The sequence below is a fragment of the Ylistrum balloti genome, unplaced genomic scaffold (genome assembly GCF_031769215.1).
Source record: "Ylistrum balloti isolate Yb309-2 unplaced genomic scaffold, AGI_CSIRO_Ybal_v1 Utg369734, whole genome shotgun sequence".
Classification (NCBI taxonomy): domain Eukaryota; kingdom Metazoa; phylum Mollusca; class Bivalvia; order Pectinida; family Pectinidae; genus Ylistrum; species Ylistrum balloti.
In genome coordinates, this window is record NW_026781947.1 from 650,313 (window position 1) to 667,004 (window position 16,692).

At 39.3% G+C, this 16,692-nt stretch overlaps 1 protein-coding gene across 1 annotated transcript in view; it reads right to left on the bottom strand.

Moving 5' to 3' along the window:
• Window positions 1-471: 471 nt before the first annotated feature.
• Window positions 472-16,692, bottom strand: part of LOC132543022 (protein ELYS-like) — a 28,582-nt gene continuing 12,361 nt past the window's right edge. Inside the window, exons 24-38 of the mRNA XM_060206477.1 lie at window positions 16,565-16,659; window positions 15,522-15,703; window positions 14,273-14,420; window positions 13,949-14,078; window positions 13,597-13,665; window positions 13,294-13,434; window positions 12,626-12,813; window positions 10,772-11,015; window positions 10,436-10,581; window positions 8,569-9,692; window positions 8,294-8,392; window positions 6,995-7,817; window positions 6,404-6,463; window positions 2,017-2,257; window positions 472-1,661 (exon numbers count right to left, since the gene is read on the bottom strand). Of these exons, the coding sequence (XP_060062460.1) occupies window positions 1,466-1,661; window positions 2,017-2,257; window positions 6,404-6,463; window positions 6,995-7,817; window positions 8,294-8,392; window positions 8,569-9,692; window positions 10,436-10,581; window positions 10,772-11,015; window positions 12,626-12,813; window positions 13,294-13,434; window positions 13,597-13,665; window positions 13,949-14,078; window positions 14,273-14,420; window positions 15,522-15,703; window positions 16,565-16,659 (3,886 nt within the window). The 3' untranslated portion in view covers window positions 472-1,465. The remainder of the gene's footprint in view (window positions 1,662-2,016; window positions 2,258-6,403; window positions 6,464-6,994; window positions 7,818-8,293; window positions 8,393-8,568; window positions 9,693-10,435; window positions 10,582-10,771; window positions 11,016-12,625; window positions 12,814-13,293; window positions 13,435-13,596; window positions 13,666-13,948; window positions 14,079-14,272; window positions 14,421-15,521; window positions 15,704-16,564; window positions 16,660-16,692) is intronic.

Here is a 16,692-nt window from a genome sequence, read left to right on the forward strand (position 1 = left end):
AGAAATCAAAACAATAAGATTGAAAAAATGAGTTTCCAGTTCATATAACTGGAGATACATTTTCTACACACTTGACAACAAAAGTCAATCTTTATCACAGAAAATAAAAAGAAACAAAATTTAGAAAAAACCTGTCCATTTTGTTTTTGCAATTCGATAAATTTTATGCCATGACAACAATTTTAAATATTGACACCATTAGATCAATAACATATGACTTGGGATGTACAATATTACAGGCAGCAAAGTCCTCACCCTGGACAGATCAGTTGAATGAAACCTATGCCAGCTGTAAGTGCTAAGTTTCTTGCTGATTTACCAAGATAAAAGTTATTAATACAAACTTTTGAATTGGTGCATTAGATTTTACTAGTTTTCAAATATATATATTGATAAATTTTGTCAACATAAAAAATTTGTAGACTATTTAATCAATAGTGTTGAAAACATGTGAAATAGTACAATCTCTCCTGAGTTCTAAACCAACTCCCATAATGTGCAAGGCATGAAGAAGTACAGTGGACCTCGATAATTCAGATATCTTTATTTCCAGGCAAAATTGAACTGAAATTAAAATTTCCTGACAGGTGAGTACAATTAATGGTATAGAAATCCCTAACATGTCCATCTGAATTGGGAGTTCTCAGGACTATCACTGTCCAGATTATCATCAGTCCACTGTATTTCATCAAATAAATGGTAATGTTATGAAGTCAATAATCCAATTTCCATTGATCAATAAAAGACACGTAATTTTTTTTTTTACATAAACCAATTTATTTCTTATGTTACCACTTTACAAAAAATGCCTTCAGGTTTTGCATGCCAACACTTAAAATGTATGATTGAATTTATAATACTATTACAATAGTAACAGGATTGTGTGGTTAAATTTTGCAGATGATGTATATCCTGAAGAAGCAATGCAAAAAGAAAACAAGATTTCGAACAAAAAATTAAAATTTGTAGACAATGCATGTATTCTGTGGTATAAATCCAAATCTTTTGTCTTATGTAAATTTCCATGATAAAGTTGGAGAAATACACACACATCAAAATCAGCCTCCTTATGGGTAATTTTTCTTGAGCAATTCATTCATCAATTTTGGAATCTATTGCACAATTCACAGAGAAAATGTTACAGAGTCTATGATCACATATCTGGCACCGTTCCTGTATAAACAGTGGCTATTGTGTCTCAGGGACAATTCCTAGCAACGTTTGGCAGTAATGCAAACACATGACAAGGACTGTAACCCATCACATGGTCTGTACAATAGTTAACAGGGTTTGTTTATGAACACAGATCCTTTGATTCCAGCGCTCTAAACCACATAATACCGCACAATTTGTAAATTGTAGTTTAATCAGCTTTCTCCTGAAACTCCACCTTGATTCCTCGACGGGTTAAGTTCCTTGGAGTGCCTTAGTTCCCTATACCATATAATATTGTGGAGTTTGTAAATCACAGTTTGACTGGCTTTCTCTTTGACCTCAGGCGAGAAGCCTTACCAGGTTCTGATCCACGGAGCGTCTTAGTGGGAACAACATCCTCTTTCTTTGCTCGTTGACGTGTCACCATTCTCCTAGCTGGTCGATCGTTCTCCTCCTTGATAGGACTCACTAACACAATCGTCTCTTCCTCAACAACTTTCTTCTTTCTACAATAAAACCATACACAAGTCTGTCATAATAGTGCCATCTCATTTCCCAACAAGAATTTTACTTTTCATATGTACTATTTTTTTGGTTTTGTTTCTTAGCTATCATCACACAGGGCTACCATTAATAAAAGCTTAAAAGATGTATTTCATATGGATGTCATGAAATAGACTATGGTTTTTCTCTATTAATTTCATTTCAAGGTATATTTTTGCAAATTATTCCATTCTCTAAAATAGCAAAAATTAGAAACCCTCAAAAAGAGTAACATTTAATGGATCAAGCCTTCTTAGTATCCAAACACTAAAGTGAAAGGTGACTGCAGAAGGAATGGGGTGTCTTAAAGGGTATTACGTTTTCCTAGTGGCCTTTTTCTCTTTCTTTACAGGGACAGGTTGGGGTGGTGGTGCGACTTCTGGTGGAGGAGGAAGCAGGATTGAAGATGGGGTCATGGTTTCTGTTTCGGACTTCAGCTCCAGCTCCCGACTGCTACGTTTCCTTGCAGCCTGCAACCTGTAGAAGCTCTCCCGTGATCGTGTAATTGGTGGTGAGAATATAAAGGATTTTAATGGTGTTGATGGCTTCACTTCTTCATCTGTGATAGAAAATGGACAATTCTTAAAACATCAGAGAATATGTATAAAGAACAAGAGGCCCATGGGCCTTAACGGTCATCTGACAAAAAGCAAACCAAACCTAGAAAGTGGGTTGAGGTCATTCATTTGAACAAACTTGGTAGCCTCTCCTCCAAGCATCTTACAGGCCCAATATCAGCACTCATGGACTTTTGCTTGTTGAGAAGAAGTCGTTTGTATATTTTAACATATTTGACCCCTGTGACCTTGAAAGTGGGTTGAGGTCATTCATTTGAATAAACTTGGTAGCCTTTCCTCCCAGCATGCTACAGACCCAATATCGGCACTCATAGACTTTTGCTTATTGAGATGAAGTCCTTTGTATATTTTAACATATTTGACCCCTGTGACCTTGAAAGTGGGCCAAGGTCATTCATTTGAACAAACTTTGTAGGGCTCCATGCCAGCATGCTATGGGCCAAGTATTAGCCCCCTAGGCCTTCTAGTATTTGAGAAGAAGTTATTTAAAGATTTTGACATATTTGACCCCTGCGACCTTGAAAGTTGTTCAAAGTCATTCATTTAAATAAACTTGGTAACCTTTCCTCCCAGCATGCTACAGACCCAATATCAGCACTCATAGACTTTTGCTTATTGAGATGAAGTCCTTTGTATATTTTAACATATTTGACCCTTGTGACCTTGAAAGTGGGCCAAGGTCATTCATTTGAACAAACTTTGTAGGGCTCCATGCCAGCATGCTATGGGCCAAGTATTAGCCCCCTAGGCCTTCTAGTATTTGAGAAGAAGTTATTTAAAGATTTTGACATATTTGACCCCTGTGACCTTGAAAGTTGTTCAAGGTCATTCATTTAAACAACTTGATAGCCCTTCATCCCAGCATGCCACAGGCACAATATCAGCAATCTGAGCCTTTTGGTTATTGAGAAGAAGTTGTTTAAAGATTTTAACATATTTGACCCCTGTGACTTTAAAGTGGGTCAAGGTCATTCATTTGAACAAACTTGGTAGTCCTTCATCCCAGCATGTCACAGGCCCAATATCTACACTCTGAGCCTTTTGGTTAATTAGAAGAAGTCGTTTAAAGATTTTAACATATTTGACCCCTGTGACCTTTAAAGTGGGTTGAGGTCATTCATTTGAATAAACTTGGTAGCCTTTCCTCCCAGCATGCTACAGACCCAATATCGGCACTCATAGACTTTTGCTTATTGAGATGAAGTCCTTTGTATATTTTAACATATTTGACCCCTGTGACCTTGAAAGTGGGCCAAGGTCATTCATTTGAACAAACTTTGTAGGGCTCCATGCCAGCATGATATTGGCCAAGTATTAGCCCCCTAGGCCTTCTAGTATTTGAGAAGAAGTTATTTAAAGATTTTGACATATTTGACCCCTGCGACCTTGAAAGTTGTTCAAAGTCATTCATTTAAATAAACTTGGTAACCTTTCCTCCCAGCATGCTACAGACCCAATATCGGCACTCATAGACTTTTGCTTATTGAGATGAAGTCCTTTGTATATTTTAACATATTTGACCCTTGTGACCTTGAAAGTGGGCCAAGGTCATTCATTTGAACAAACTTTGTAGGGCTCCATGCCAGCATGCTATGGGCCAAGTATTAGCCCCCTAGGCCTTCTAGTATTTGAGAAGAAGTTATTTAAAGATTTTGACAAATTTGACCCCTGTGACCTTGAAAGTTGTTCAAGGTCATTCATTTAAACAACTTGATAGCCCTTCATCCCAGCATGCCACAGGCACAATATCAGCAATCTGAGCCTTTTGGTTATTGAGAAGAAGTTGTTTAAAGATTTTAACATATTTGACCCCTGTGACTTTAAAGTGGGTCAAGGTCATTCATTTGAATAAACTTGGTAGCCTTTCCTCCCAGCATGCTACAGACCCAATACGGCACTCATAGACTTTTGCTTATTGAGATGAAGTCCTTTGTATATTTTAACATATTTGACCCCTGTGACCTTGAAAGTGGGCCAAGGTCATTCATTTGAACAAACTTTGTAGGGCTCCATGCCAGCATGCTATGGGCCAAGTATTAGCCCCCTAGGCCTTCTTGAGAAGAAGTTATTTAAAGATTTTGACATATTTGACCCCTGCGACCTTGAAAGTTGTTCAAGGTCATTCATTTAAATAAACTTGGTAACCTTTCCTCCCAGCATGCTACAGACCCAATATCGGCACTCATAGACTTTTGCTTATTGAGATGAAGTCCTTTGTATATTTTAACATATTTGACCCCTGTGACCTTGAAAGTGGGCCAAGGTCATTCATTTGAACAAACTTTGTAGGGCTCCATGCCAGCATGCTATGGGCCAAGTATTAGCCCCCTAGGCCTTCTAGTATTTGAGAAGTTATTTAAAGATTTTGACATATTTGACCCCTGTGACCTTGAAAGTTGTTCAAAGTCATTCATTTAAACAAACTTGATAGCCCTTCATCCCAGCATGCCACAGGCCCAATATCTACACTCTGAGCCTTTTGGTTAATGAGAAGAAGTTGTTTAAAGATTTTAACATATTTGACCCCTGTGACCTTTAAAGTGGGTCAAGGTCATTCATTTGAACAAACTTGGTAGAGCTCCATGCCAGTATCCTCTGTGCCAAGTATTAGCCCCCTAGACCTTCTAGTATTTGAGAAGAAGTCGTTTGAATGAAAAGTTTACGGACGGCGCACGGCGGACAGCGGACGGCGCACGGTGGACGACGACGGACGAAGCATGATGACTATAGGTCATCGGACCCTTTGGGTCCAGATGACCTAAAAATACAACAAAGTAACAGCTGCATGTCCTTTTAGGGTGTGAAGGGTCCTGACAGACTGGGGCATACTGTGAAGTGTCCTGACAGGCTGGGGCATACTGTGAAGTGTCCTTACAGGCTGGGGCATACTGTGAAGTGTCCTGACAGGCTGGGGCATACTGTGAAGTGTCCTTACAGGCTGGGATACATTGTGAAGTGTCCTTACAGGCTGGGATACATTGTGAAGTGTCGTTAAACAGGTTTGGACATATTGTTAAGTGTCATAACAGACTAGGCCAATCAAGAAGTGTCCTAATATGCTTGGTCACACTGTGAAGTGTCCTTTCAGATTTGGACATAAAGTGAAGGGTCTTTACAGGTTTGGACATAAAGTGAAGGGTCTTTACAGGTTTGGACATAATATGAAGGGTCTTTACAGGTTTGGACATAATGTGAAGGGTCTTGACAGATTTGGACATAAAGTGAAGGGGTCTTTACAGGTTTGGACATAATGTGAAAGTGTCCTTACAGGTTTGGACATAATGTGAAGGGTCTTAACAGGTTTGGACATCAAGTGAAGGGTCTTTACAGGTTTGGACATAATGTGAAGGGTCTTTACAGGCTAGGACAAACTGTTAAGTGTTCTAACATGCTAGGACAAACTGTAAAGTGTTTTAACAGGCAGGAATGTATGATAAATTGCCTTCACAGACTGGGACATACTGTGATGTGTCCATAAAGGCTGAGATATATTGTGACATATCCTACCAGGCTGGGAGATATTATGAATCGTCCTATAATGCTGGGATGAAGGGTGCAGTGTCCTTACAGGCTGGGATGTACTCTAAAGTGTCTGTAAAGGCGGAGATGTATTTGACAAGACCTACCAGGCTGGGACATATTATGAAGTGTCCTGACTGACTGAGATGTATTTTGGAGTGTCCTTAAAACCTGGGACATAATTTTACACAAATGGAGAGGTTAATTATTGATGGTTGGATCTCCTGACCGTTTTTTGTTTATTTCCCAACAGAGACATGTTTTTAAAACACATCCAACTCTAAGATTAAGAAAGGTATTGATATGTTCATATATATATATATATCTATCCGAAAATTTAAAATCATTCGATTATTTTCTAAATGACATCTAAAAAAGCCAGATATTTCAAATCAAACACCTATCTAGTTAGTCTCTGCTACAATATGTACACTTGCACGAGTTGATCACTACATTACAGCTTTACAATAAAAATTACGTTTGTTTGGGCCATTCAATTATAAATTCTCCTCTTATGGCAGACAACTTAAATCAACATGAAGTAATGTACACAAGATCTTTTGAGAAGCTGTTAACAGCTGATCCCCAATTATACTAGAGTTACTTACCCTGTTTGAAGTCCATTAATACAGGTTCGGCAAATGTGAATGAGCTTGCTGCCACAAATTCTGTTGATCATAAAAGTGCAACTAATAAGACATGCTTAATTCTCAATATACCTTACAAAGCAGTAATATATTCTTACAAATCCTGAAATGAAATTACTCAAACTGAACTCTACCGTCGGACTCATTCATAATTCTTGTCCTACCTCTCATGGTGTATTAGTTATGGCCAATGTTAAAATATTTCAAATGTATGTCAAAGGTCACAGCACTCTATTTAATATGAAAGCTCTACCTCTTACGGGATTCAAGTTATGGACAAGGTAAGGGTTGACAACAGAAAAACAGCAAAAAAAACATATGCCTTGATCTTTCAATCCAGGGGGACATAAAATTACAGCCACTAAGAACATAAATGTTGACATCTGTCTGGATACATGATAACTTATTGAAGCCAATATCATGATATCAAAACACATTTTTTAACTGCTACAGTAGTGATATCTATGAAATTCATAATTCATATTCCTTTTGAAATAAAAAAAAAAATACTGAGAAAACTTGGGATATTTATTTCACCTCCCAGACACTCACCTTCAGTCTTGGTGGTGACAGTTGATTGGCAGGTTGGTGTTTTCAGAACTGACTCTTCCTGGTGTAAGGTGCTGTCCCCAGCCTTTGTTCGACCCCGCCTTGTGGGCGTTGTAGGTTCCAGAGAAGCTGAAGTATCGGTGATTGTGCCGCGCCGACTCCGTCTTGTAGGTGTTGTAGGTTCCTGTGGGGAGGGGACAGTTTCAGGAATAGTTGCGGAGAGTCTAGACTGCCTTGTCTGTCTAGTTGGTGTAATAGCCTTCTGAAGTATAGTTGAGTCCTCAGATTTCACATCTGAGGTTGGCTGAACCTTGGAACGACCACGCCTTGTGGGTGTAGTTGGTTCCTGTGGAGTAGGCATTGTGTTGTCCTCAACTTGAAGAGAACCTTGACGACTTTTTCTTGTGGGTGTGGTTGACTCCTGAGACTTGGAATCAACAACTGCGGTAGACTGTGTTCTAGAACGGCCGCGCCTTGTAGGTGTTGTCGGCTCCTGTGAGGTAGAGTCGATTAGAGGATCAGGCTTTTTCTTAGAACGGCCGCGCCTTGTAGGTGTTGTTGGTTCCTGTGAGGAAGAATCAGCAGCCTTGGCACTTTCTTGGTGTGGGAGTGTTAGAGGGCCTCCAGAACCCATCTCCTCAAATTCTATTTTCTGCACAGGCTCTTTAAGCTTTCTTGATGAGCGGCGGGTAGGGGTTACAGGGTCTGTATTGATGTTGGCCTGTGTATCATACATGTGTACTTCCTGTTTTTGCTGTCGTGCAGATTTTCGAGTTGGGGTAACTACCGATATGCGGGTAGGACTAATGGACTTTGCCTTTCTCGCCTGTAATATAATATTTCACAGAACTATGTAAACCAGGAAAATGTCTTCGACTGCAATATGAAATTCAGATATTTTGATTTTAAACGGCTTGAACCTTCCTGAAAAGCATACTGACATCCTCTTGTGTTTAAAACTCTGGAATTGTAAGGTAAGGACACTATATGGGCTGCCCACCCCAACATAATATCTATTGGTCCTGATTCAGTTATATCAGCTGTCATATTTCATCAGGACAAACTAGAACTGACAATACTGATGATATCCCCAGATCTCTATTTTGTCCAATCACCCTAAATATAACAATATTTTCAACATTCTTCAGACTGTTACTAAAACTAATTTTCAGATAGATCAAACAATGACTGGACATGACATGTCAGGTGTCTCTAGTAACTGTAACAATAAAAAAATTCTATGATCAAAAGAAATTCTCCAAGCTCATTCTCTTGAAGAAAATGAAAAAAAGGAATACTGACCATGTCCTGTGATTTCGTTGGAGAGTCCTGGCCGGACTCTGGAGGGGTTGGCGGTATCCGTGGTGACAAAGCAGGAACTGGGCTCTCACTGTCATCCTCCTGTTCAAACATCAAAATACCATCAATCAATCAACATGTCATTAATATTGATTTGGGTGAATGGCTTTTATATCCAATATTTGATGCTAATTAAAGCAGACTAATTAATAAAGAGGAATGACTTAGAGATGGACTGGTCTACTTAATTAGATGTTTGATAAACACTGAACACTTACCTGCAGTGTAAACCGAGGCGAACGTCTTGGAGAAGGGGGACTACTGTTGGTCTCTGCTTGGCTCACTTCAATCACAAGCTGTTCTCGCATATCTTTTACCGCTTCCTTGCGAGGTTTTGGTGAACGTTTAGGCGAGGCGGATGAACTTTTTGAACTTTGTTTTGGGGTGGTAGGTGGTGTGCCAGTTTTAGTAGTTGACTGTATACCAGTATCTGCCTCCTCACTAGCCCTAGACAGGCGTGGAGACTTGCGCGGAGATGGGGGACCTACAGAATCAACCTCAGGTATAGTAATTTCCAGGGGTTTATCTTCCCCCTGCACCAGTACGGATGAGTTTACCTCTGGTACTTCATCTGTTTGTGAATTTGCATTCTCATTTCTGTCTATACTTGATGATGCACATTGCAACTCCACAGAGCCTTCAATTTCCTCAGCTGGGACAAGCTCGGTGCTGAAAGACACATGCCGAATCTGTCCGACTTGAGCAACTGAATCTGACACTTCCATGCTGCTGCTGTCTGCCTCCATGAACAAGGACTGCCGACCAGACTGCTCGGAGAACACTCGCTCAGAAGGAGGCGGTACAGACTCTAAATTACCTGCTTCTAATCGATTAGTTTTTAAAGACGGTGACACACTCCCACTTATAATCTGACTGGCACTTTGCACACGGTCATCCATAGATACATTTTTAACATCGTCTGAGACCATGTCCTCATCCTCTGTCAGATCAATTTCTATAGGTTCTTCCTTATCACCTAATGTAACACTCGGCTCCTTAACAGATTCCTCCTCCAGCCTGCTGGGCCCCTCTTCATACTGCTGGTATTTAGGAGTGTATCTACCCCTAATGGGTGACTTTGAAAGTTTCACAGTTGGTGAGCGCGGCAAACTTTTCACCAGGGGACTCTGTCGCAGCCTGAGGGGGCTGTCGTGACTCTCTCTCAGTGAAGTAAAGGGTGCTGGTAATTCAGGTGATGCAGGCAGCTTGTCTACACCTTCTATAATACCCCCCAGAGGAGACGACTGCATGGCTGCCTCAGAAGAGGGGGCTGTAACATTCCCTGGCGGAGAAGATGGAGTGTTGAATGTCTCTGTACTCTCATCTACCTCTGGTGTCATATCTGTTGACAAAGAAAATTACTTAAGCAATGTCAATGAATAAGTCAATGATTTTCTATAAATAGTAACAGTGACCTGACCTTACAACACTGAAACGCTAGCAAATACAAGATACTGAAATTGCTGACCTTTGTATAAGGTTTAATGTCACTGGACATTGTTTAGTGGTCATGGTAACATTATTGGCTGGTTCACAATAACAGTAGGTAAAATGAAAGAGGCAGCATCCTCTGTTCTCTATACCTTGTAAAAATCTTTCCTCACAAGAAGGCACAAATTATCCTGATTCTGTAAACGACCCTAACATTAGGTTTTCAGCTATACATTACAACCAAAGCTCTTCATTTCTGCCCATCAGGGCTCATGATCTGCCAAATTTGGGGCCGAATATCCAATGCAAAATAGTATCTTTTTTTCCCAATTTAGACCCCTGGTTTTCCCAATTCTAAGGAAAACACCATTATTTTTCCCAATTCTAAGGGCCCCGGGCCCCAGTCCCAAAATGGGGTGTGAGAGCCCTGCCCATATTAAAACTCATCACTTAAGTAGACTGGCTTGCAGGACCACAACCTTCACTGTTGGCAATGAACCTGCAACATGTCTATTAAGTCACATGACTCCACTCTAAATAGTTAACAAAGTTTACCAAAACTTTGCTCCTTGTGTACTTATCCTCACCTACTTACTACAAGGATAAGGTTTCAACTTAAGAACTTGACTTGAAAACAAAACACCTTACACTTACTGGTATCACCTGTATCAAATTTGAATGTGATGTCATCATCATCCAAGTCCATAGTGATCACAGGGTGAGACAGTTTCCTCTCGTCGTGGAGAGGAGGGCGTCGTAGATCATCCATCTTAGCGAAGTTCTTGGGGGAACGTGAAATGCTACAAATATCAATAAAACAACATGAAATCCAAACGACTCTCTCCAAAGATCAACATGCATGAAAGAAGATAATTCAGATTCAACAAAGAAATGGAAGTCAAATGAAATGTAGACCGATCATATTTAGATGAGATTAACCCACTACCACTGTAATGAATATCGTATAAGAAAATCACAATTTTGCTGTACCTTTCTGGTGTTGGACTGCGGTCTTTAAGAGATCTTGGGCTAGGAGGAGTTACAGGTGATCTTTGACCTTTTGGAGGCCTTTGCCCCTTGACCCCTGAGAAGTGGAGATGTTTCGGCATGGGAGCTGAAGGTACGTCTTTAGGTGTGTCAACAAAGGACACAGTTCTGGGGGAGGCTGGTAATGATGACTCATGGAATCCTAACTTCTTAGCAAATGGCTTGGAGACTGATGACTGGTTTGTATCTACAAGTGAAAATGGGACTTTATCAAAAAAAAAAAAATCATCAATAATTTTATCTGATCCGATACTTCACTCATTCAGAACTTTTGCCAATATACCGAGAAGTTTCATGCCCTCCACCTCTAGGTTGTGGGTTTGAGGCCTACATGGGGCAGTACTGGGTGCATGTTGGTAGTTTTTCTATAGGAACTCTACCATCCAAACCACGCACATCTTTATATGACCCTGGCTATTAATAGGATATAAAGCAACAATAATGCAAAACATCTTATGTACATCAAAAAAAAAAAGATTTTTTTCAACCTTTAGCAAACGTAAGTATACCAAGCTCGTTTGGAGTAACTAGAATGTGTATGTGAAAAGAAAAAAAAAATTAGTTTCAGTGTTCTATAAAATTATTATGCACCCCTGACCTTGGCCTTGACCTTGAACTCTTGAAACACCAGTGTCCAAAGCACACTCATACTTGACAGTTGCATAAAGTTTGACCAAATTTCATGGATGAATGGTAAGTTACTTTTGTTTAAAATGAATCAGGTGATGATTTCCTACATAAATCAAGGGTGACCATAGCCTTGACCTTGGGCCCCTAAAACACAATGCTTTCCAAAGTATACTCATAATTGACCTTTGTATAAATTTGACCAAAATCTACCAAGAAAGAAGTTGCTAGGTGCTTACATTGAATAGGGAACAGGACAGACATGGGCAATGCTATATGCCACCTTTCCCTTTTTATGGTAGGATCATTACAAATGCATAACAGTTATATTTAACAGATAGCTATGTATTATCAAGGTTAAGTATGCTGTACAATGTCATCTATTACTTAGTTTAATCTATCAGAGTTATTTGAAGTCATCATCATATATTTTCCATACACCTAGATACCTGTGTGTGTGACTTGGACAAAAATATTTAAAGCGTCTTTTTTGTTTATCCGAGAAGACTTCACTTTCTACAGAACTCACCTTTTATACCCATCTGTGACGGTGACAACAGACTGGAGGGAGATCAGATATAATTGACTCTTTGTATAAATTCTGAACTCAATACCCATCTGTGATGGTGACAACAGAAGAATGATAGGTCTATTCTCTTCTTACAAGACTTCACTTTCTACAGAACTCACCTTCTATACCCATCTGTGATGGTGCAATGCAGATATATGCCACCTTTCCAGAACTCACCTTCTATACCCATCTAGGAGCATAACAAGATGCATATACAGTTATTCTCTTATTTAACAGAAGACTTCATACAGAACTCATTATCATCTGTGATGGTTACAGACTGGAGATCAGATATACCTGTCTATTTTCTTCTATTACTTACTTTTAAGAACTATACCCATCTGTGATGGTGACAACAGACTGGAGGGAGATCAGATATATCTGTCTATTTTATATTTTCCACACACCTAGATACCTGTGTGTGTGACTTGAACAGAAATATTCAAAGCGTCTTTTTTGTTTGCCTGAGAAGACTTCACTTTCTACAGAACTCACCTTCTATACCCATCTGTGATGGTGACAACAGACTGGAGGGAGATCAGATATACCTGTCTACTATTTTGTTTATCTGAGAAGACTTCACTTTCCCCAGAACTCACCTTCTATACTTGTCTGTGATGGTGACAGCTGACTGGAGGGAGACCTCACCAGAAACCTTTTCACTTTGAGAATGGACTGAGGTGTAGCGCGGGCAGACAGTGACGGCTGCTTCTTTACTGGGGTCCGCCTTTGTACCTTTGGAGTTTCCAGCATGTTCAACACTTCTGCTCCAAATATCTTAGATCTCCTACAAATTCAGTAGGAAATACACTTTACCTTGTGGATGTTTTAAACACAAATACAATTCAGCATTGTTTTCATTCACAACTTGTGCTGTCTATCTGGGTTCTTATGCTTATTGCAAATTACTTGCTTTACAATCATCAAATTCCTTACCAATTTTTAAACTTTTGGTTTTTTAGAAAATCACATTTATAAACTACACTGAACTTCCAGATGCATCCATGAAATTATAAATTAAAAACCATGCAGCTTTTTTAAGGTCCTTTCTGATTCGCTGGCATTCAAAAATTTCCTAAGAATGTTTTATCTTAGCCAATCGCGTATCATTTCACAACAGGTAGATATAACTGAAGTTGGGATGAAGACAGGACTTGCCCAGCAAAAGAATAATGGCAAGAACATAAGCACTTCAATTATTTTCGCTGATTCAGTAGAAATCACAAGAATTAAAGAAAGGGAAGCTTACATGAACACAAAGACATACCTTTTAGACAAATGTGTGGATGGACTCTTGGAATTTGAGAAAGGTGTCAGAGATGACAAAGCAGCAGGTCGCCAGGGTGTGGCCTTCAGTCCACTCTCAGAGTCTTTACAGATCTTTGGATAGGTTACAGGCTGAGATAAGCTAGAGAAAACAAACAAGTCAGCTATATAAACAATCAGTGTAAAACATCAGCAGGTCAGCTTCATTAACAAAAAATTTATAACTGTCATTTGAGCAAGATTTTGCCCCCAATCCCTTCTCCCCTATCAGTTACTTTAATGTGAGGAAACACACAAAACCTACCTGAGTCGAGACTGAGGCTTTGGTGTGATGGGGGTACACACAAATGGTCCAACAGGATCTTCACTTAACCTAGAGAAACAATGTATCAATCAGTCATCAATTTGGCAGACACAAATCTTTTGACTGAATTTCTTCCAAAAAGGCATTTAATTATCAATCTTTTCAACAAAATTGCACAAAACTTAGCATAAAAGAACAATGTAAACAAGTAAATGTTGTTTTTAACCTCTGTAGTTTACCAGAAATTGTATTCATAATCTTTAATGTCAAAAGAAAAAAATAATACAGAAGGAAAACAATATGAAGAGCTCATTGTCTGAGGATATTTAATAGAGCTTGTCTTTACACCTACTTCTCTGGGGTGTCCTCCTGTTTTACCTCCTGCACCTTCTCAGCGACCTCGAGGAACAAAGAAGCTTGTGACACCACACGAGTGTGACTACTATGGGTTACAGTCGTCGATAAAGGCTTCGGCTTCTTCACTGTAGGTAAAACAGAAATGATATTATATTTTCATCATATTCATGAGTATAATATCACAAGAAAAAGTCTAAATGCAGTATTTATATAGTACTGTGATTGTAACTGCTCAATATAATTGAATTTGAATACAGAATGACAGAATCGTTACATGGCTGTGAAAGTGGCACAGTATGAAATCCTCGCGATACACTACCTTCTCTCTTTTGCACCATATTCTTCTTTGGAATGTTGTGATTCTCAAAAATGAGTTTCTTTTGGGCACCTGACAACACAGACATGAAACCATCCACAATCGCGTTCCTTGCCGCTACTCTCTCACGTGCCTTTGAGCTAGTCTCGGCCTTAAAAAATAACAAAAATTTTTCACAAGACCTTGCAGAAAGTCATTTTGGGCTGTATAATGAACCCAAGCACTGAGAAACAAGGTTTTATGATGGGTAAGCTTGTCAATCAATGAGAAATGTTGTTATAACTGTTACTTGTGGCAATATGGTAATAGTAATGTGTGTGAAAGATGAGAAATAGTCTTCTTTGATTGGATAACTATGCTAGATATAATGAAATTCAAGCTGTCAGTGAAGTTGGGTTTTACATTATCAAATCAGCCCAGGATCAGTGACACTGATGTCTTAATCAAATACAGGGTAAAGTGTTACATACAACACCTCAATACAGGGCACTGAACATAAGGCACTGTAGACAGGGTGTTTAACATAAGACACTATAGACAGGGTGTTGAACATAAGACACTATAGACAGGGCGCTGAACATAAAACACTGTTGACAGGGCGTTGAACATACGACACAAAGAACACATAAAACGCTGTAGACAGGGCGTTGAACATACGACACAAAGACACTGAACATAGACAAGACAGGGCGCTGAACATAAAACACTGTAGACAGGGCGTTGAACATAAGACACGATAGACAGGGTGCTGAACATAAGACACTATAGACAGGGCGTTGAACATACGACACAAAGACAGGGTGCTGAACATAAGACACTATAGACAGGGCGCTGAACATAAAACACTGTAGACAGGGCGTTGAACATAAGACACGATAGACAGGGCGCTGAACATACGACACGAAAGACAGGGTGCTGAACATACGACACAAAGACAGGGTGCTGAACATAAGACACTATAGACAGGGCGCTGAACATAAGACACGATAGACAGGGTGCTGAACATACGACACAAAGACAGGGTGCTGAACATAAGACACTATAGACAGGGTGCTATGGACAAGTCACATTGAAGCCACACATCAGCCTTATTTCAATTCTTATCAGCATATATTCATCAAGATAAGCCCAGGGGCCAAACACATAATCTCTGACTCAAAATCAGGGACTTACTACAAGACAATAAGATAGGGTGCTGTAGATGTGTCATAACCATCAGTTAAATCACGGCTCTTATAATGTCAGTACTTACAAATACTGTCTGCTTAAGCTTCTCGTTGAGTTGGATAGCTTCAACATATCGGGCTCGCTGGAGATAGTGCAGCACTAGGACTTCCTGGGAGTGAGGTTCTGAACTCTCTGTCAAATACCTGACCAGGTGGTGCTCTTCTGCCTCTGTCAGAGGTAACTGGAGAAGCTGGTCCATGGTTTTCACTGTTCAGAAAATAACTTGATATATATACTATGAAAACATTAGCTTTGGCTTATAAAAGAACCTAGGCATATATCTATATACTACTGATATATGTAAATAACAATGTTGTAAGGCTATTCCATTAAAACATCTACATGACTCGAGAACTCTAAAATACATCACTTCTATCCATTATTTGGTTTCCTGCCTATTACTTCTAAGCAAATCATCAATCAAATTCTACAGGTGGTGTCCTACAAAACTTGGTTTAATAACCCTTAAAAAGAGTCCTGGGGTGGGATAGATGTTTTACTCGAAGAGCCCTAAACAAAACCTGGAGTCCTGGGGTGGAATAGATGTTTTAGTAGAATAGCCCTAAAAAAACTTGGGGAGTCCCCGGTTTGGATAGATGTTTTACTGAAATAACCCTAAAAAACTTGGGAGTCCTGGGTTTGGATAGATGTTTTAGTAGAATAGTCCTAAACAAAACTTAGAGTCTAAGGTTGGGATGGATGTTTTACTGGAATAAATCACACAAGTTTTGTTGACAAACTTATTTCAACAGTATTAAATCCTGTTGACAATGGGAGTTATTTTTTTGTTAATATTTATAAAATGTTTTAAGATGATAAATATGTCCTGTATCAGGTCAACATTATACACTGATGTGTCTCTTCTGAATACATTCATGAGAAATAACGGAATTCTATTTCTAGTTTACATTTTATTAGAGTTAAAATTTTGGGTAGTCTGACTTTGAGAAAGACCTGCCAACTTAATAATTAGAAAGTGTTCATTCCATGCATGCAAGAAAAAACATATTTGCAGACACAGGTTGTTTTCCCATAAATTTTCCAGTATTTTCTTCCCCTACAACTTACTCTGTTGACAGCCCAGAAACAGATGGAAGAGCAAGTCATGCATGTTGACCTGGTCTCTGTAAGTCCTCTGATACTCTAAAGCCTCGGCAGTCAGTCTGGAATATCATCAAACATTACTGTAGTCAAAG